The 21,389-nt window shown below is 47.2% G+C and overlaps 2 protein-coding genes across 7 annotated transcripts in view; one reads left to right on the forward strand and one right to left on the reverse strand.

Annotated features, from left to right (window-relative positions):
• Positions 1-9,448, reverse strand: part of RSPH1 (radial spoke head component 1) — a 98,713-nt gene extending 89,265 nt beyond the window's left edge. For 2 of the 4 annotated variants that reach the window (XR_010473721.1, XM_065068967.1), the window contains exon 1: positions 8,699-9,439. Coding sequence is in view for 3 of the 4 variants with exons in the window: in XM_065068967.1 (XP_064925039.1) it covers positions 8,699-8,726 (28 nt within the window). In the remaining variant the exon portion in view is untranslated. Of the gene's footprint in view, positions 1-8,698 lie in introns of all 4 variants that reach the window. The other 2 variants (XM_065068951.1, XM_065068959.1) reach the window with 2 other exon arrangements.
• The window catches only part of PDE9A (phosphodiesterase 9A), a 50,898-nt gene continuing 36,447 nt past the window's right edge, over positions 6,939-21,389 (forward strand). The window contains exons 1-2 of one of the 3 annotated variants that reach the window (XM_005501634.3): positions 6,939-7,690; positions 21,011-21,081. In XM_005501634.3, coding sequence (XP_005501691.1) covers positions 7,622-7,690; positions 21,011-21,081 — 140 coding nt within the window. In that variant the 5' untranslated portion in view covers positions 6,939-7,621. Of the gene's footprint in view, positions 7,777-14,758; positions 19,307-21,010; positions 21,082-21,389 lie in introns of those variants that run through there. The other 2 variants (XM_021286489.2, XM_065068917.1) reach the window with 2 other exon arrangements.

The raw sequence follows: 21,389 nt of genomic DNA on the forward strand, positions 1-21,389 counted from the left end.
AGGCAATCCCAAGTAGGGAAACAAGTATTTTGCAGCCATTCCTGCTGATGTGACGCTGTCTTGGTGGTGTGAGGAAGGGGTGACTGTCAGTGTGCAGACGAGGAGGCACCCAGGGCTGAGTCACAGATGCAGCAGGGATTGCCTCCTGCTCTGCCCATGTCAGGTCTTCAGCCCAGACACAAAAGTGCAGGGACACCCTCATCCCCCAGGCCTCACACCTTGTGAAAGTGTGAATAAGCCAGGCTGACACCAGTATTAGCAACCCTTCGTTAGTCTTTGGGTTGCCAAGACTTTGGAGTGTCTGGGGCCTGCTTGTCAGAAAGATGGAAATAGCTGATTTATGATAAGTCACTGAGCTGCTCAGATGGCAGTCTCCCAAAACAGACATCTGAAGTAACTTCACTTTCCTGCACCATGTAAAATGCCAGGCAGTTTTCCCCAGGTTGAGCCATATACTGCTTCCCTCCCGTTTGGGAGCACAGGCTGCAGGCCCTGCTCAGGCTTTCCTGCCAAGAGCGTGAGCCAACCTTGTCCAACAGAGGGAATTGACTTTTCTGCTTCTTGGCTATCATCCCTCTGAATGATCTAGCGGGTGACTCCAGACACAGTTAATTTCATTTATTTTTTTCTCATCAGCTCGTGAAAGTTCCAATTGTGTCTGCTAATTTCTTCCATAACCTTATGAAAAGACAGCTTTTATAGCTGGGCTTTCCCAGATGCTCTATACCAGGGATCCAGTCACGCTGATTGCCTCTGTCATCAGCAGCTAGTTAGAGTCCATGTGTGTACCTAAGTATGTATTGCGTACTTCATACTGTATACAGCAGTGCCTAGGGAAAGTTTGCAAGTCACTCGCATACTCTTGGCTCCATGCTGATACTCTAAATCATAGAATCACAGAATAGTTTGGGTTAGAAGGGACCTTCAAAGGTCACCTAGTCCAACCCCCCTGCCATGAGCAGGGACATCTTCAACTAGATCAGGTTGCTCAGAGCCCCGTCCAGCCTGGCCTGGAATGTCTCCAGGGATGGGGCATCTGCCACCTCTCTGGGCAACCTGGGCCAGCATTTCACCACCCTCATTGTAAAAAATTTCTTCCTTGTGTCTAGCCTGAATCTCCTCTCTTCTAGTTTAACGCCATTTCCTCTTGTCCTCTTGTCCTCTTGTCCTCTTGTAACAGGCCCTGCTAAAAAGTCTGTCCCCATCTTTCTCATAGGCCCCTTTTAAGTACTGAAAGGCTGCAATAAGGCCTCCCTGGACCCTTCTCTTCTCCAAGCTGAACAACCCCAACTCTCTCAGCCTGATCTCACAGGAGAGCTATTCCAGCCATCTGATCATTTTTGTGGCCTTCTCTGGCCCCTCTCCAACAGGCCCATGGCTAGGAACAGGTAGCTGGATTGCAGATATGGGAGAGGAGTGAGAAATGAAGGGAAGAAGTGGAAAATGGAAAAGCATAGAGAGGGAAGTGAGCCTGAAAATCAAGCAGCAAGGATGCAATGGAAGAGAGTGCAGCCAAGGCTCCCCCTAGGGAGCTCACAGCACACTGTACTAGGCATGGGGCATGGTGGTGCCTGAGGTCCTGCTCACCACTGGCAGGGAGAAGGGGTCACTTGAGGAGGTGGTGCAAAGCGCTTTTAGCAAAACCAAGACGTAGAGCTGTTCACACTGCAGCGTTGCAGGGCCTGTGCCAAGGACATGATGGTAGCACTGCAATGAAAAGAAATGCTTGTGAAGGCTGAGCTTCCACCACACCCAGCTGGAAGTAGGGAAAGGCCATGGGTTTGCACTCCTGGGACACCTTGAGGAAATCAACCTGGGCACCTGACAGGTATTGCAAGTGCTTTTAGAAACAGATTACTAAAAAAAATTGCTAACGTAGAACTGGGGAGATAAGGTTTTTTCCTCAGTGGATAAAAGAGGAAAGTAAAGAAATGCCAGATGCTGTAATGGACACCTGCTTTCATAAAATGGAAGGATTGCCCATGGCTTGAGACTACTTTTCTTCTTCAAGCCACTATTGGACACCCACACAAGTGTTTTTTAGTTAACAACATTTCCTGTTTTCACCTTCCAAAGATTTGAGCCTATTAACTGGTACATGTGAGTCTTGAGACACAGGTGAGAACTACTAGTACCAGAATTTTAACAATTATGGACAGAATAAAGTCAGTATCATCACCAAGGTGGCCAGCATTGTCAGATTAAAGAACAAGGCTGGTTCCTGAGTGAGCAATAACCATGTCTCCAGCCCACAGGGCTCTATATCTGCACCCTGGTGCCCCAGACCAGCCACATCAGGAGATGCAGCAGCTCCCTTCCAGCCCACATTACTGGGGGTTTGCCATGGAAACCAGGATGCAGGTGATTATGCTTGCACCATGTGGGTTGGGGCTGGGGCTGGAGTGAGCAACAGACCCAGAAATGGGGCTAGAACCAAGAGTGAGGTGGAGAGCTGCATGGCTGCGTGGTGAAGGGCCAAACTCAGGCTTTCAGAGCCCATACAGGCAAATCATAAAAATGTCCCAACATTAATAATCAGTCACTCTGTAATTAGCTTAAAATACGATAATTTCCAGGACTGGTCCTGTGGAAAGCTGGCAGTGTATAAAAGAAATGTTCAAAGAAGCAAGCTAAAATTTCTGTGTACAGCAAGCCATATGCTTCTCATAGGCTTATGGAAAGGAGCGAGGGATGGACCAAAAAAGTCCGTCATGCTCTGCAACAAGCGTGGTGGAGGAGCCATCAGTGTAGCTGCTAACAGCATAACCGCCATGGAAAGTTAATTCCTGTACAGACTCAACCCTGACTCACGGGTTTGTGGGGGAGAAAAATTTTGAAGCAGGAGTGGCAAAACACCCAAGGTAGTGAAAGGAGTGAGAGAAGTTTCAGCGAAATAGGGAGGGGAGAAGGAGCTGGAAGAGTGAATGGGAAACCTTTCCAGCTCGAGGGGCAAGCAGACGTTTTGGTAGGTTTGAGGGAAATAATGCAGAGAGGTAAAGCAGGGAAGTGAGGTCCTGTGGAAAGTGGAGACAGACACATGCAAGAGACCTACAGCTGAGGGAGGGGACCTGCAAGGGAAGGGATTAGTGGGCAGAGGAAGCAGCTGAGAGGCTTAGACACAGACTAGGTGAGGAAAAAAAATATTTTTGAAAATCATTATTTGTTTCTTCTGGGCAAACTTTGTTCAAAATATATCACTGTCCTTAAAATACTTGGCTCGAGTCATGGTCCAGCTGCCCATCATCTTCTCAAGGCCAAGCTACACCTTCCCAGTCCCAATGACCCACGAGGCATTTCCAAATACAACCTTAGACCCTCATCAGCCCCTTCTGAGGGCATCCAGATACTCCCCATGCTTTGCACAAAACCTCAAGGTTTTCCTTCTCCATTCTTGACCACAGGCATCTCTTCCTGCCCTTCAGGTGGGGCAGCCTATTTGGTGTTGGGTGCAGCCCCACACAGCCTCTCTGGCAGGGTGCAGGCAAGGGCAAGCACCACAGGCAGGGCACTGGGAGGTCTCACTCCACCATGGAGAGCAAGGAGACTCAAAGGGCATCAGGGAGTGAGAAAAGAGGGTTCAGCAGTGACTCATGTAAAGGTGTTCCTCTGAGAAGAACCGAACAGGAGACCTTTCACTGAAAGGTTTAACTTATATGGCTTTTTCTTTAATCTGTCTAAATCTCTTTGAAGATTACCACTCTGCACTCCCGCAACTTGGATGTGCAGCTGCTTGCAGCAGGTTGCAAGGGTCACTCAGTTTCTTGAGTGCTGCAGGAAAACTAGGGTTTAGAGATGCTGGGGATCATAGTCTGCAGTGGGTGCCAGCACGTGAGCACAGCGACTTCAGGACTGGTGAAGTGAACTCCGGAAGCCCCGTCCCATGGCTGTAAATAGGTGACTGGGATTGATGGGGATGCTTCAGAGAAAGGACAGATTTGGGGAGACAATTGCAAAGGACGTTGCCACCTCAAGAGGTATCTGACAGGGGCAGCTCCCCAGAGGGGCCACCCAGGCCGGTGGTCCATGGGGAATGTGAGCAGAGGCAGTGGACATGCCGCCTCTGCCTTGTCCTTGACAATTCCCCGCCTCGGTCGCTTCCATGTTGTTGCAGCCATGGGCAGGGGTGACAGCATGGATGGGGATGGTGCCATGCCATCTCATGCCATCCCTGCCTGGAGAGTGGCCAGACAGCTCTCTTCATCCCTAAAGCTTTACACTCACCCTTTAAGTAGGGTTTGCAGCATGGGGTAGATCTTGACCTATGTAAAGACAGCATGGCTGTTTTGTGCCTTGACAGAAGAGAGTCCAAGTGCAAACCATGTGTGATCTGAATATCCTACAGTTACACCTTGGAAACCCTAAAAAGCTGCCTCTGAACCACAGATGTGGAACAGATGCTGGGACTGGGAGACAGAGGCACCTTTTTTACTCCTTGGTAGCACCCACCAGGGTAAGTGACATCTGGCTAGGCCATTGCCAAATTGTCAAGCCACAGGCTCAAGTCCCAGAGCCCTCTGGAAGCATCACCTACTTCTAAGCGATAGGTGTACCAAGCGCTGTGTGTTGGCCTCAGCAACCAGCTTAGCAGAGAAAACAAAGCAGAGCTCTGCCACACTTGAGGTGCCGCCTGTGATCTGGGGCACAATAGCTTCATGCTGCACATAGCTGGTCAAAACGCTCCTTCAGGGCAAATGACAGAGAAACATTTTCTGGTGCTGTATTGCCAGGATTTGGCCCAGCTGATGGACTGTTGAAGGGTTTGATAAGATATAATAATTCTTCCAAGTAATTTTTGACCTGCATTGCACAGCATGTAACGAGATAAGGGGATTTGGGAGGGTTAAACCAGCTAAAGGGAGGCAATTACCTCACAGAGCTGCACATCCTCTTTGATGAACACTGTCTTTTGCCACCTTTCAGATATGGGCCTGAGCTACCATAATTTCTGAGAACTCAGCATTTGTAGGTTCACTTCTACATGAAAAGTACTTGAAAAATGCAGTATCAGCAATTTTACAGCAAAGCAATTTTTCCAACAAGTATCAGTGTAACTAAGCGCAGGTGGGATGTGTGCTGGAGCTTAAGAAACACAATTTAAATGCACAGGGACAACAGATATGGCAAGGAGGGTGGACAGGCAGAAACAGGATCATCACATGGATTTCGGAGCCTGTCTTTTTGCTGGCTGAAGAAGCTGGTTGCTTTTTTAAGTGGAAATCAAAAGGTGGATGCTCACTGGTGTGACATTCTGGTCTTTAGATGTCTCAACAATGTGCAATCAAATCCTGCAGTGCACCGGTGACCTTGTCTGACCACTCTTGGAATAGGTCATCATGGAAACAGGTCTCAGGCACCTTCTCTACAAGATCAAACACCCGACGTACATTTCCTAGTGTGAGTGCTCTTGCTGCCTCTTTCTAAATGGCTGCATTTTTGTCATCATGGCTGCCTCTCTCAGGTATACACTGCTTGTCAAGGTCAATCAAATCGCCTAGGAGTGAATCATGGTAAAATGAGGTTAAGACAATGCGTAGCAGAGCAGGGTATGAAATGACCAGTCACAGAAGTCCTGACTGATGCACAGAAGCAGTGAGGTTGATGTGGAAAAGCTGTTGCAGTGGGAGAGGCCCACCTCAGAATAGCCATGGGCACAGCCTACAACACAGGCTAGGGGATTAGTCTTCAGGATAGCTTACAGGATAGCCTATGGGATAGTCTGGAAAATAGCCTAGCAGGTAGCCTCCAGGACAGCTTAGGGGATAGAGTGTAACACAGCCTAAAGGATAGCTTACAGGGTGGCCCATGAGATAGCCCTGCAGTGGCAAGGGCTCTCTCCTGGGAGACTTCAAGTGCCTGCTCCAAGCTGGCAGAGGAAGGATGTGGAAGTGTTTTTCTTATGAGGAAAGACTGAGAGAGCTGGATCTGTTCAGCCTGGAGACGAGGAGACTGAGAGGGGATCTTATTTACATTTATAAATATCCCAAGGGTGGGACCAAACTCTTTTTAGTGGTGCCCAGCAATAGGATGAGGAGCAACAGACACAGACTGAAGCACAGGAGGTTCCATCTGAATATGAGGAGAAACTTCTTTACTCTGAGGGTGCCAGAGCACTGGAACAGGCTGCCCAGAGAGGTTGTGGAGTCTCCTTCTCTGGAGACATTCAAAATCCTCCTGGACACATTCCTGTGAAATCTACTCTGAGTGAACCTACTTTAACAGGTGGATTGGATTAGATGATCTCCAGACACCCCTACCAACCCCAACCATTCTGGGATTCTGTGAAGCAAAGGCTTGTACCTCCCAAAAGAGTCATCTTGCTTCTGGCTCTGAGAGCATTAGGAGTGTCACTGGCTTCAGTCCCAAAGGCCAGCCTGGCTCTGCAGTTAAGTTGTGCCTTGCTCGTGTTGCAGCAAAGGCCTGGGGGTGGGCAGGGAAGGCAGCACCGACCCCATTGCCACAAGCCCAATTCTCCCAGACTGCAGCGCCAAAGAGGCCAGGAAATGCTTTTGCAGCTGCTCCATCAGAAGCCTTAGAAAACACAGAGAACTAACGCTCACAGGACAGGCTGTTTCCAGCCTCTGTGCGTGCTTGCAGCCCATCAGACAGCCTCTCCCAGCAAGGATGGAGGAGCTGCTGTCTCCAAAGCTCTCTCCCCTCTGTGACTGAGCATCACCCACCACCGCTGCTTCAGCCTCCCATGGGCGCCGGCACTGCAGCACAGCACAGACACACAGCAGATGGCATTTGGCATCTGCTCAGGGAATCGGCTGTCGGGTGCTTTGCTCCCTCCAGGTTTTCGGCTGCGCCTTCCCATGGGAGATGCCTGTGCCAGGATACTTCACGTTCCCTTAAGTAACAAATTCCTTCACTCCGGGGGTGGTATGCACAGGGCGTTGGGCGAGAGCATGGGTTTTACGCTTTCTTTGCCTGCTGCTTTTTCTTTCCATCCTTGTAATGATAACAGGAGGGATGTGGAAATTAAGCTGCTGAGTTTGGGCTGAGATGGTGCAAGCCCTGGCTGTGTCAAGTGTCTGAAAGGAGACTCCCAGCACAAGGGACAGCTGGGAGCCTGTCACACCGCTTGCAGGGTGCAGGCAGCTCACCGGAAGGGTTGGTACTAATTAGTAATTACGGTCCTATTTCAGCATAAAAATGAATGGCATCTCTCACCACCCTGATGATGGAGAATTTTTCCCCTCCCCAGCTCCCCAGGGGATAAGTGCCACTTGGTCTTGTGTGTATCAGGGGCTAGTCAGCCCCAGGGTCAGAGCTACAATGTGAATGCCCAGCAGCTCTCAGCCCTAAAGCTAAGAGGGGTTGTTGCTATGGGAATGGAGAGGGCACTTGCAGACAGCATCTGGAGCCCGTGCCTTTCCCTGTCCAAGGCAGCTGGATTTGGAAAGAGGCAAAACTAAAAGGAGGTGGCAGAGAGAGACAGAGGCACAGCAAAATGCATGCATGTTAGAGGAGGGACCTTCCCAGAATGAGAGTACAGTGGGATACAGAAGAGCGGGGACACCAAACTGTCAGGCAGCGGTGGCTTGGCTTAGTAGGATAAACCTTATTTTCTGCTTTGTTTGACACTGGAAAAAAAGTCCAGTGAAAACGCAGCTGTATCAAGATGGGATCTGCCTCCTCAACTTACCGGCCCAAGTGTATTTATTTGGATATTGATGGAAGAATTCAAAAGGTACTTTTGCTGTTTTTCACCAAGTAGCGTCTCCGGAGGCAGCAGCGGCTGCGGGCTGTGTTTGCTGCACGACCTATTTTTGTAATGTGAGTTAGACGCATGTTTGCATTCAGCGCCGTTGTGGGCTTCAAATCCTTTTTTTTAAGGGGAGAGGGGGAGATCTTGAGTGGCTTCTGCTTTGCGCACGGATGTTTATTTAAAGGGGAAGGGGAGGCTGGCAGCAAGGGAGGGCTGGGCGCTGCCAGTTCTCGCTGCCAGTGCGGGGATCCTTGGCTTCACAGCCATGCAGGCTTCCCCTCTCGGAGCAGCATCGCGACGTGTTTACAAAGTTTTGCCTGCGGAAAGGTTTTTCACCCAAGCAGCGGGAGCTGGAAAGCACGGCGTGATGAGTTATTTAGAGATTGCCTGACGGTGGGGTTAGCGATGGGCATCTTCCTCCCACCACGCTGAAGGGCAGGCAGGTGCCCGGCTGTTGTGCGATGGGGTGTGCTGCTTCTGCATCGCCGGGGGGCTGAGGGGTCCCCCCCACCTTTGCCAAGTTGTTCATCAATGGCGACAGACATTAATGAAAACTTTCATTTCCATTAGCCTGCCTTGTTTGCTTAACCACAGTTCACAGCACAGGGGAAACTGCAGGAGAAACGTATTCTGGCTGAAAGGGAGAGCTCGCACGCTGTCAAGCTGACAGCCCACTGCTTTTAAACAGAAACAATGCCGCCGTGTCTTTGTAAGTCAGCTTTTTCTTCTTTTTGTCAGCAGTTCTTTGGCCATAAACCAAGTGCCTTTTTTGTGATAGAGTGAGAGGGGCCATGAGGCTCAAGAGCAAGTAAACTCTATCTTGCAAAATTCAAATATATCTCTCTCTTGTCTTCCTGCTCTAAATCTTTTCACCCAGCCTTGCCTTTTGTTTCTCCTTTAAAAAGGAACAGCAAAGATACCCTTTCCCTTCCCTCCTCTTTGCTGTATGAGTGATTGCAGAAACTAGGTAAAGGGAGAGCTGATACTCACAGTCCCGTCCCGCCGCACACATCTCCATTGCCTGTGGTCCTCTCTGCCACTTTCCTGGAGACCCACCACGGCTGCCAGAGTCTTGTCCTCAGGAACAAGACCTCAGAGAATCCAAATCTGCACCATGTTCCCCAGAGCAGGCTGCTTCTCTTCATCCGTCTTGGGGTCTTAGACGTGATGGTGGTCCCTCTGCCACTGTGGTCTCCTCTGTATGGGTGGGTGGGAGCGTGCCGGCTCTGCTGAGCTGAAGGTGCCTCTTCTCTTTTGCTGGAGCTTAATGAGTTGGTCGCCTGGCAGCCCCAGAAGCAACGCTTCTGCCGAGCTCCCTGGCACCTTTACAGTTCAATATGAAAATGTTTCAGTATTTTGAAAGGGTGGCAAGTGTTTCCATAGATGCTGGTAAAGCACATTGTCTGTCATTTATGCTGGTTAAAAAAAAAAAAAAAATGGAGAAAAGAAATAGCATTTCTCAGAACCAGTCTCTGGAGAGTACTTTTGACACTAAAAACACAGAAGAGGCACAATCGCATGAGCAAGCAAATGCAAACTCAGGCAGTATTAAGGGGTTTTTTGCCTGATAAACATTATCTGTTTCTTCTGTCAGATGTAAAATTCCATCTGTGCAATGTTTGGAAGGATTCCTGCAGTAAAAATGCCATGTAAATGGGGTTCACCCAGGGGTAAGCAGGGCATATCTCAGATTCTCATGCCTCCTCAGTAACAACATCATTAGAAAGTAAAAAAAAGCTACCCTTAATCTTCCAAGGAATGCAGTATTGGAGGCTTCTAAAGGGAACTCATTAAATCAATGCTAAGCTGCTCATCAACCCCGTAATGAGGTACGAGCTCCATTATAACTGCGCTTGTTAAGTTTGAAAGGGCTCAGTTCCAGCTTGCAACTGGCTTGCTAGACATTGCAACCAGGCATCCTACAATAGTGCTAGCTGTGCTGGCAAATATTCACAGGTAATTCTGTGTTTCCATCCTGATTTTCTGCCACTGCAGCCACAGGGCATTCTACTGACTTTGAGAGAAGTTGTTTTGCCACAGCGCTGAGGTGGATGAAGGGACACACCAGGCTCAGAGACCTGCACACCACCTCCCCTGGGAACCTGCGCATTGCAGAGGAGCACTTGGAAATGCTCTGCAACAGGACCGCTGAATTAAGCTAAGTAGGTTTGCGTGTCAGCAGGTCCAGAGGGACACAGTGGGGAAGGCAAAGGGACACGGTGGTTGCTGGAGGAGGGTTTGCTGGCTTTGAAACCATCCTCAGTGGCTGCTGAAATAAAGACAGCATCATAGAATCATAGAATCATTTTGGTTGGAAGAGGCCCTCAGGATCATAGAGTTCAACTATAACCTAAGTCTATCACTAAACCATGTTCCTAAGAACCTAATGTACACATCTTTTAAACACCTCCAGGGGTGGTGACTCCACCACTTGCCTGGGCAGCCTGTTCCACTGCTTCACAACCCTTTCAATGAAGAAATTTTTTCTAATATCCAATCTAAACTTTTCTTGGTGCAACTTGAGGCCATTTCCTCTCACCTGTTACTTGGGAGAAGTGACCAACACCCTCCATGCTACAACCTCCTTTCAGGTAGTTGTAGAGAGTGATAAGGTCTCCCCTCAGCCTCCTTTTCTCCAGGCTAAACAGCCCCAGTTCCCTCAGCGGCTCCTCATCAGACTTGTGCTCCAGACCCATCACCAGTTTCATTGCCCTTTTCTGAACTCTCTCCAGCACCTCAGTATCTGTCTTGTAGTGAGGGACCCAAAATTGAACACAGGATCTGAGGTGCAGCCTCACCAGTGCCGAGTACAAGGGGATGATCACTTCCCTAGTCCTGCTGGCCACACCATTCTTGATGCACGTGATCATCAGCAGGGCTGAGGCTGAGGCATGTCCCAGGGGAAGGGCTGAGACCCACAACTGCCAGCACCATGGGCACCCAGGAGTCCAGTTGCCTCCTGTGGGAGGGCAGTGGGAGGCTGACAGCAGAGGGGAGCCCAGCCCAGTGCTACTGTGCATTACTCCTGTATCACACTGGGGAAGCCTGGCCCTCACCTCAGTAACTGCCTCGGCTCCTGCCCTTTCCCCTTGGCCCCATCCTGCCTGTGCCCACAGAGGCTCCCGGTCACTTGTCGCAGTCTGATAAACTGACCTTTCAGAGGCATGGGAAGGCACCAAGTGTTCTTCACCAAAACTGACTGCAGGGGCAGGTTCTCTTCCCATGGGCAGAGCTGACTATCTCCCCACGCTGGGGAAGCAAAAGCTCTGCGTTTGGATGGACACAAGATGACCCACCCTGTCCCAGCAGACACCAGCCGTGGAACTCCCCACAGGCACTTGAGTTCAGAATCCCCAAAGGGGCGGCTTTTGTGCCCACCAGGGTAAGGCTTCAAGCTGGTGTTATCTGTGTCCCAGCCATGGGGCAGGGGATGGTGGTCTCCCATAGGGTGACCACCTGTCAAGCTGGTGGAGGTAGAGCTGAACGTGAAGCAGGAGGCAAAGGGGACAGCCATACCAGGGCTGCTGGAGAGGTAAGATCAAAGGCTTTGCAGCATTACAACCCTGTGCCAAACCAGGGACTCTGTGCAAACCAGATTCAAAGAGGTCACTTGTTCTCGGAGCTGGTTCAAAAATGAATTTACAGCATAATGCACTTCCTATCCAGTGCCTATGTAAAGGGGATACATGCCCAGGGGAAACATGTTCTGCTTGGTTTATTTATGTTTAAAGGATTCTCTCACCCAGAAACACCCGGCAGTTCATTACTCACTTGCCTGAACACAAACTCCCTCTGCACTTCGCACGCATGCCCAGGGCTTAGCACACCCGTGAAAAACCTCCCTATCCCACCTCTGACACAGCCTGGCCTGCTGCCAGGCAAAGGAGAAGACAGCAGGATGTGGCGAAGCCATGGTCGTGTTTCATACAGGATAAGGTGATCTTGAAGCACCACTATGGATGGGTATTTCTTGTTGCTGGATGCCAATGGATGGGATCAAGCACCTAAACCCCCAACCTGCCAGCAGAGCACCGAAGTTTACTCTACGAAAACTAAGCCAGATCTGTAGTCTTATTTTCCTTCATAATTTTATTAACCCTTTGGGTGTGTTTTTAGGAAAAATTCCTACTGAGTCTGTTTCAAATTAAAAATCCACCAGAAGAAAATATTCCCTAGCCCATGCCCAAATTTTTTCCATGGAGAAACTACGGGGGAACATTTTCTTCTGACCTTCAAGATTCAAATGGTAGCAGAGCCAAACCAGCCAGTGACCATATTCCCAGATGGATGCTTCATGGCTCTTGTTTTCAAATGTCACAGGTCTTTGCTTACTGAGTTGTAAGAAGTTCCTTTGACAAAAATGTTTAATTCAAGAGGGTTTCTGTTTCCAGTGTCTTAATCAGCATCACATTTGTAACAAGGATGGAAAATTAGAGGGGTACAGAGCCTGAGCTAACTGGAAAAAAAGAAAAGACTGCCGCCTTTGTCAAGGATTCAAGGAAATCTCTTAGGGTGGTATTTTCTTCATCTTCAAAAAGCAAGTAAAGAATTTTGGAGCCATTTTTCTGGTTGAGTGAGTCATTCTGGATGCCAAACAGAGAAATTATCTTTTTTTTTTCTTTTTTTTCTTTTTTTCTTTTTTTTTTTTTCTCAAACAAATGCATTGAGTTCAACCTTTCTGGGTGTCTACTGTACTGGCCTGTGGAGTAGGACATGGGTCCATCCACGCCCATCGTTCCTTTGGCCTGAGGTCCACAATGAACAGGACAAAACTAAGACCGCATTTTGGTGCTGTGGTTATTGCACTGAAACATCAGCACATAGGAATCGCTTCCGTCATGCAAGCTTTTATTTTTAATTAAAGCAAGAGCAACTGCAGTATAGATGCCTAGACTCCAACAAACCCAACAGATTTTTCCAAAGCTTGCAGTGCTATTTTTAACATGCCAAACTAGATTCAGATTAAAACCAAAACACAGCAGAAAAGTAACGGCGTGATGATGAGTTCAAGGCGATTAAATATTTTTGCATCCCAGTGAGTCTCTCGGCACAGCCAGACGAGCACGCTCTGCGGTGCCCATGGACCCAGTTCCCAGGTGTTTGGGGCAATACCCTTTCGTCTGCCAGCCATCAGAGGGGTGCACAGGCAGGGGGTTCACAGGCAGTCAGGACATGGACACCTCCAGGAGCTGCTCTGCCTGGCTGGTGTTTGTAGGTTCCTTCCGCACACAGACAAAGTGATGCCAAACCCTCTTTAGCATGGTGAGGCATGAGTTTGTTTTTGTGGGATCAAGGCCATTTTCTTAGTGCTGGCAAAGCTCTGTGTGTGAGGGAAGGTGCAGGGTAGCACAGTCTGAGTCTGGCCAGGGGTCTTGGCTCACCTTGGCTTTCTGATTTTAGCTGGCCCCAGTGATTTTTGGTGGCTGCTGGATGGTCTTGTTGTAAAGCAGCAAGAAATGAAGAGCAGGTTCCTAACACTCCACCACATTACAGCACATAAACATTTTATAGAGTAAAAATGTCTTAAAAAACAGGCTTTTAAAAAAGTGAGAGAAAATGTCACCATTGAGGCCTTTCTCATTATTACTCCACCTTCTTTTTCCTCCCCAGGGAGGGCTCCTCAGAGCATTTAGGAAGCCAAACCATAATTCTAGCACAGCTCGGTAATTCCAGCATAGCTCCATAATTATTCTGTACCCACCACTCAAAACAGCTTGTTTACTGCTGTTTGTGTTCCTGAAGTCATATGCAGTCTGTCATAGTTATTAACAGTTTATGCTCACGTTAGCCAAGACAAAGCGTAGGTCTAACACTCTGCTACTGGCTTTACTCATGGATTCAGACAAGTCAACTGCGGTGACTTATGCTACTCACATACAGACTCCTCTGGCTTTAATACAAACAAGGCAAAACTATTTTGTTTCTGTCACATTTCTAGTGAATTTACTTCTACAGCTGCAAATTGGCCTTTCATTTGCCTCCCACCATACCTGTTTTTCTTTACTCCGTTAATTAACATCACCCTTCTGACAGTCCTATTAATATACTATCAACTGTGTTGTAATGTCAAACATTAATTTTGTGAGTAGTTTTGAAAGAAGCAGCCTGGCTTCACTCACATGTGGTGAGGACATTTAGTGCTAAAGCATCCTTATTATCTCATTTATGAAACATTTTAAGCTTAACGCATTAATGTGCTACAGGGCTAATTGTACTTAGCACTACACTAGCAGCAACTGTGTGCCGTTTCTGTTTTAAGTAAGTAAAGCCAGGGCATAGACATTTCTGTTATTTGTCAAAAGCTGAAATACTTTTATGTGTGCTGCAGAAAATAAGAAACTTTTAGCTCAGCCTCTCAGAAGCGGCCGTGTTGGTTCCTGATTACATTCTGCCATTAATCACTAACGCTGAAAGACCGAGTAGTAGCAATATGTCCCTTAGTGTAGTCAGGAGGTTGCACAAGGCTCTCTTCAATGTAACCTGGCTTCCCCTACAAGCCCCAGTGACTTTAAAAAGTAATGAGATCCTTCCTTGCTCATAGTGACCGAGCCAACCCCTGTCATGCTGTCCCTCTCAATGGACATCCAAGGTTGCCCCGAGGGTCACACGTATCAGTGTACCATAGACAGTTTCTCTTTTCTGAAAAGAGAAAAAATTCTCTTTTCCTATAGCGCTCTGTTCAGGGATGTTATAAGGATGAGAATTGCAACTTACCATATTGCTGCGTGCCTCAGGATCCTGATACATCAGCTCTGTCTGGTTGCTCCTGTATCTCATTTTAAGGTAAAGTATATAATTAGGAAGTTAACAGGATTTACCCCACTTAACTGTTAACCATAGCCACCTAAAAGTTAGTGATGACTGCTCCAAGCTAGTCATACAGGCTCCCCCGTATTTGCTGGGGAGGCGGATGGTATCTCCAGAGGATGATTCATCCCATGTTAAACTGTGTTTTGGAGACATGTGGGCTGATTTGCCCTTTGGAAGTTGTCCTCTTTCTCTGCTGGCAAGAGAGAGAGTCTAGCAGAGCAACATCCATGAGATGCCAAACCTGTAGATGGCTAAAGTTACATCAGACAAATTCCACCCGTAGATTTCACTGAAGTGTCATGTTGACATGAACGTTGCCAAGCTGCATCACTGCCCAAAGGTGTGTGTGAATCAGCAGGGCTGCGGAGCTCCGGCTGGTGAAAGTAAAACATCTACCACGCTCCTCACCCTCTGACAGGAACGGCATTTGAAGGTCTCGGAGGTGCTTCCATTTTTGCTCAGACTCTCAGCTGAGGTCTCTCATGTTTTCTTCCCCACACAAGCACACATACACTTATTTTCTGTTCTTCTCTTAGAGGACCTCCTACTGCATCAAACAGATGGCATATTATTTTTAATACTACCTAACATTTGAAGCTCAGATAAACTGAGTGGTTTTCCAAATATCGACTGTTAATTAGTGCAAGAAATGAAAAACAGACAGGTAGTTTGGATATAGTTGAGCTCAAGCTATGCTTGTGTCTGAATTCAAAGAACAAGAAACTTGGAAGATGTTTAGATATGGGACTTCAGGTAAGGCTTCTGTTGGATATTGGAAACTATGACTGATGTGTAATTTATTGTTATTTTTTGAGGAAGACCTATTTGCTTACATGTTTAGAAATATTAATTTCTTTCAGTGATTTCTACAGAGTGGTATCTAAAAGTTCTGGATCCTGTTTACTTTGGATATAGATAACAAAGACCACTGGAGGGACAGGGGAAATCACAATGAAAAATTTCATATCAGCGTTCTGCCTTAGCAATTCAGAAATCCTCTGTAAAAGCTGCTGTTACAGAAGCAGCAACACTTTTCACCGTCCACGCAAGATACATAACTGAGTTTTACCAGACTGTTTTCTAACACACCCTCTTCTGATCTCATTAGCGAATGATTATCATTTTAGATTGTTTCAACTTGACACTTTCAGCCCTGACTCCAAACATTGCTCACTGAGCTGAATGAGAAACATCACCACATGCTAAAAATCTGGAACACAGCAGGTTGAGCTGAGCAAAAGGAAGTAGGACTGGAAACTAAGGGTACACTGGCTTTGAAAATATTTCTGCATTATTTATTTAGGAATTTTAGTAGAGGAAGAGAAAAAAAAAAAAAACAAAGAGACAATTCAAATTCTGGGAAGAAAACCCAATTACCAACAGCAGATCAGAACAGGATAACATCTGGGACAGGGTTTGCAGTTTACAGAGAGGATTAGCTGTTCTGAGGATCAAATATAGAACAGAAATTGGATTTGTAAACTGTGTTTTTACCCATCCTATCTGAAAGCAAAATATAATGTGATTAGTTGTAAATAGGTAGGTTACAGAGTATGTGCACAATGGACCCCTAGTAATATCTCCATCACAGTCCTTAATATTGAACTGCTCCACCGAGTAGGAGAGCCAGCCAGAGTGACAGGGCTCTTAATCTCTGCTCTTTCTGAGAGGTGTTTTTAAATCCTTGTCCTCAACCAGAGGTGGATACTATGGATTAAGAGACAATGGCCCCTTATTTCAGAGGAAGATGTTTCAAAAAATGCAGAACTGTATCCAGGAAAGAAACCAGTCCCACAGAAATGAGCTCTGGAACCAGGAACCAGGCATCCCCATGGAGTCCCACTGTCCTACTTTGCACTCACTGTATGCTACATCAAAATTTAATTTCCATTTGAAGAAGCCTCAGTTATAACTCATTCTGCTTTTCCCATCTTTGCTTCTTGTTACTTTTCAAGGCAGACAGAGACCATTCCCCACTTAAACCAAAAGACTGCTTCTTGGTCTTGATGGAGACCCACCAAAACAATCAAACTGAGTGTTCAGAGAAGATTAGTTTTCCTGTCACTTTTTTCTACACATGGTAGAAGTTTTACTAACAGTAACAAGGACAGTTCTATGAAATAATGTTAACACTCTAACAGGGGAAAGGAATTGTTTGCAGATCAGTTTTGAGGAATACATTCTTTTCCTCCTGGCACAAATCCAAGGGAAATGCAATTAACAGGGTTTATATGTAGCTGATTTTCTTCATCGCATTTAGTCACCAATCTGCAGGCTGAGGGAGAGGCCTCTGTTTCCCTTTCCCATGCAGTGTTATCATTACTTTGACTCTGCTTACACATGATTTTGGCTCTGCCTTTGCTTTCAGAAATGACACTGGTAGGCTGTAGAAACTGTGGTCTCCTCTCCTTGGCCTCTGTTAGGCTCCATAGCTTGGTCACAGTCCTGTCCTAAGCAGTGATTCTTCTAGCACCAGGCATTAATGCAGGGAGTAAGGTGCTGTGAGACATGCCGTAGCAGTGGCTGGCCACCTAGGTGTAGAAAGAGAGACGTAAGCAAGAGGATGACTGTGGGTCAGAGACAGATGAGACAGGTCTGAAGGGAGGTGAAGTCCCTCCGTGCTGACTGTGAGTCTGGATCAGATCCACAAGCATTGCCAGAAAAGTATCATCATGGAGACCCAGGCTAAACAGCAATGGTTTCAGGCCGTCTGTCCAAGCAAGGACATATTCACAGAACTGGGTAAGATGCTCACTTCTGCAGCTAGTGTCAACAGGGCTACCTGTCAACAAAGCCGTAGGTCAACGGTCTTCCTGGTCATGGGAGAAACCCTGTGTCCCCAGTGGCTGAAGTGCAGCTGCAAGACCAGCGTCACTATATTTGCCCTCATGTTGCTAATGTCCCTGCAGTGATAGTGGACTTCAGGCAAATAAGATGCCCATACTGTGCTGGACCCATCAATAGTACACAGTACTGTTCTCCCATCTCTACAAAATACATTCCAATCATATTCCATCAGTACAGCTGACATCGACCTAATTGGGAACATAAACCTGCAGGCAATAACAGGAACAATTGCATATTGTTGGGAAATGTCTGAGGCTGCCCGCTTTGTTCTAGAACAGAAGGAATTTGGTCAGAAAAGCTCAGTAGGCTGCAATAGAAGAAAGCTTTAGTAGCATACGCTCTTTGATTTAAAAGAAAAAAAATGCAAACAGCTGAGGACAACCATCCTGAGATGAGTATCAAAGTGCGGTGGGTGATTCACAAATCCACTTTTAGCAAACTTAGGTAAAAATGCCAAGTATGGAAAGCTAAAAAGCATGCATGGAGACAGCTCATGATCTAGTATCTACAGTCTTTGTTTTGCTTCCCACACTTTCACTATTATGTGGAGGTAAAAAAAGGAAGCATTAACATTTATCTTCAATGCACTGAAAGCTTCTGCTGCTTTCTATGAGTCAGGACAACTTTCTTACCTTTTATGTTTTAAAATTTATTTATTTATTTTTCCATCTTTTCCTCTCTTATCTGTCCTAGTCAATAAAAATTTATTTCCAGAATAAGAAACCTGAGTACCTGAAATAGCACTCCTGCCATATCACAAGCCTTTAGTGTCTGTTCAGCTGCAATTAACACGAGCTGCTCAGTTACTGCATGTACTGGTTGCTGCACCCTCGAATACTCTATCAGCTGATTTTCACAGCAATCACACCAGTAGGACGCTGTGTTTTTGCTAGTAGCAGGGTTTCAGTCCTAACTGAACTTGACTGGCTATGTTTTATTGCTTTGATTGCTGCTGTATTTTAATAACCAAGGGTCAATCACTGGGCAAAATAGGTCTTTAAAACACAAACAGGCATTAATCCCACCCATTTGCCTGGTAGGCAATTACTAACTACTTCAGTAATTAAGTGCTTTGATGTTCTATAAATAAAAATATTGCCTAATATAATCTCATCTGGGTTAGCAAACAGGGAAGGCGGGTGTGCACGCACGTATCAGTCACAGTCACCTCTTTGAGGTGACCAATATCGTTCTCTACCACAAAATCCCTGACACTCCACTCAAGAGTAAGAAGGCTCACCACCAACAGTGAAAACTGAGGTCTGATGCCTTAGAATCATAGAATCACAGAATGTCCTGAGTTGGAAGGGACCCACAGAATCATCGAGTCCAACTCCTGTCCCTGCACAGGACAACCCCACAGTTCACACCATGTGTCTGAGGGCTTGTCCAGTCTCTTCTTGAACACTGTCAGGCTTGGGGCTGTGACACCTCCCTGGGGAGCCTGTTCCAGTGCTCCACCACCCTCTGGGGGAAGAACCTTTTCCTAATGTCCAACCTGAACCTCCCCTGGCACATATTCCTGACATCCCCTCAGGTTCTGTCACTGGTCACCAGACAGAAGAGATCAGTGCCTGCGCCTCCTCCTCCCCTTGTGAGGAAGCTGTAGCCCCATGAGGTCTCCCCTCAGTCTCCTTTTCTCCAGGCTGAACAAACCCAGTGACTTTAGCCACTCCTCATAGAGCTTCCCCTCCAAACCCTTCACCTTCCTTCAGCATCAGCTTGAGTGTTAGTGCGTTGCATCCCAGGCACAACAGGACTTAACCAGGCTGGCCAGATCTTGCAGCGTTGCCCTGACTCTCCCAATACACCAGGCTGGTGATGTCCCAAGCTGTTAGCAGGCATCAGCAGCTCCTTGCTGGCAGAGCATCCTGCAGGCCCTCCCATGGCCTTGCCATTGCTAGCAGCAGAGATTTGGGTCGACAGCACCGACATCTCCAGGTAAGAGATTTCCCTTGGTGTCTGAAAGGCACCTTAGAAAAGGCACATGGGAACCATGTTACTGCAACACTATTACGATTTAGGAATTAAAGCACTCAGAGGCCAAGACTGCTGGAGTGAGGCTGCAGGCTTAATTAACTCCTGGCACTTACGCCTTTCAGAAAAGTTTAATTAGATGATGACATGCTATTTTTTCCATTGTGGTCCTCACCTTGCAGGACATATGGGACCTGTTTAACTGATCAGACCCAGGGAGGGTGGTAGCAGCCCCTATTGCCCTCAGCCTCTGCATCCTCCCGGCAGCATGAGGCAAGGCAGCAAAAACAAACCATTGAAAGGCCATCCCAGGTGACATGTTCCTCGTTTTCTGGGTCACCAGCCTCCAAGATAATCTGTGGGCATGCACATCCCCTGTGGTGGATGGCAATGGGAACTGCGCCTGAGAATATGGGATGTTACGCGTGGCCACGGGGGTCGGAAAATAACATTTCTGGTGAGGCACCTGCAAGGAGAGGAGACTTTTGACCTTGATCTCCCTGTGCCTCAGACCTCATCTGCAAAGGATCACTTTCTCACTCCTCCTGAGTTTTGCCATTAGGTCTCCACAAGTTCCTCTGAGTTGCTGCATCCCAAGCCCAGTTGCTGCTACTGCTTCAGGGGTGTGAGAAACCTGATTTCCAGCCCTGGCCAGGGAAGCTGCCCTGCTCCACACCACCACTGGCCCTCACAGCCTGCAACCACGCAGTTAACACCAGCAACCCAGGACAAATCAGCCCTGCCATTCGCTGTTGTGCATGTTTGAGAAGACAAGCCAAACCTGACTGCAATGAGGCATTTTATTTCCACAGCAGATTCAAAGCCTCCACTGCAGTCAATCAAAGGCACAAAGAGAGGCTTTCTATCCCCCTGCCCCAGCTGCAGAAGAGCTTCTCAACCAGGGAGCACCATCACCCATGTATCCTGATGGATGCAGGAGTCTTGGGGAAAATTGTGGCATGGGATCGTGTTATCAAAGGCTGTATCACAAGGGGATCAAGGGGATGCTGTGTTCCCAGACCCACCGCTCCAACAGTCTTCTGCACACAGGGTCTGCCTGGTGTGTGTGGAAGGGCAAGGCGATGAAGAGCTGTTTGGGGGTGTGGGAAGGTAACAGTGGCAAATCTTGTAATTGAAGGTCCAAGCTCTGACCTAACAGCAGGAATGACACAACCTGATAGTTGTCAGGAAATTTGGCACAACCTGGGGGGAATAAACCTTCTCTTCTCTTGAAAGTTGCCCTAAGCTGGTGTAGTCCAAAATGCAGTGCCCTTTTATACCATCCAAGGGCTTCTGCAAATCTGGAATGTTTTCTTCCTAATTCTGGGCTCTTACACCCTTAATTTTGCAGTTGTTATCATGCTGCAGCAATATTACATTATGAGATACCTTTTGCTCTCGGTTCACATACATTATTGCTCTACTTCTGAACAGCGCAACCGGGTCTCCAGGGCTTGCTTACTTTATCAAAAAAAGCACAGGTATTAAATAGGAATAGAGAAATATTCCAGCTCACAAGTCAAATCAGATAACTGAAGTGGCAGGATGAGCCTTAAAATCAGCCCAGTTCACACCTGAATAGTGTTCATATCTCACTGCGAACTAATTGTTCTTTCTCTTTTTTGTTTTCTGCTTTTTTTTTTTCCCTGCTGATGTTCAATTTGGAAGGTGATCTTCAGTAAATATTGCAACTCCAAAGATATCATGGACCTCTTCTGCATTGCAACAGGGTTACCAAGGTAAGTTTCTCTTTTCGTTTGTGACATTCTGTTCACTTTCATTCCTCTACTTCTGGGGACGACTTAAAGACAGGTCCCAAGTGATTCCTTTATATGTCATTCAGGCTTTTCTCTTGTTCCAGTCTGCTGGAAGAAGGAATTGGGGCAATCCAGAGAGCACCATCTGGAAAAGTGGATAAAGCTCTGACAGGCATTGAGCCACTTCAGTGCCTGCTGTGCCTGAGGAACAGAGTGGAATAGAGTAGAATGGAAGAGATATAGTCTAAAAATATAACTAAGTGTAGAAGCCCAGCCCTGAGTGAACACAG

The sequence above is a fragment of the Columba livia genome, chromosome 1 (assembly GCF_036013475.1).
Source record: "Columba livia isolate bColLiv1 breed racing homer chromosome 1, bColLiv1.pat.W.v2, whole genome shotgun sequence".
Lineage (NCBI taxonomy): Eukaryota > Metazoa > Chordata > Aves > Columbiformes > Columbidae > Columba > Columba livia.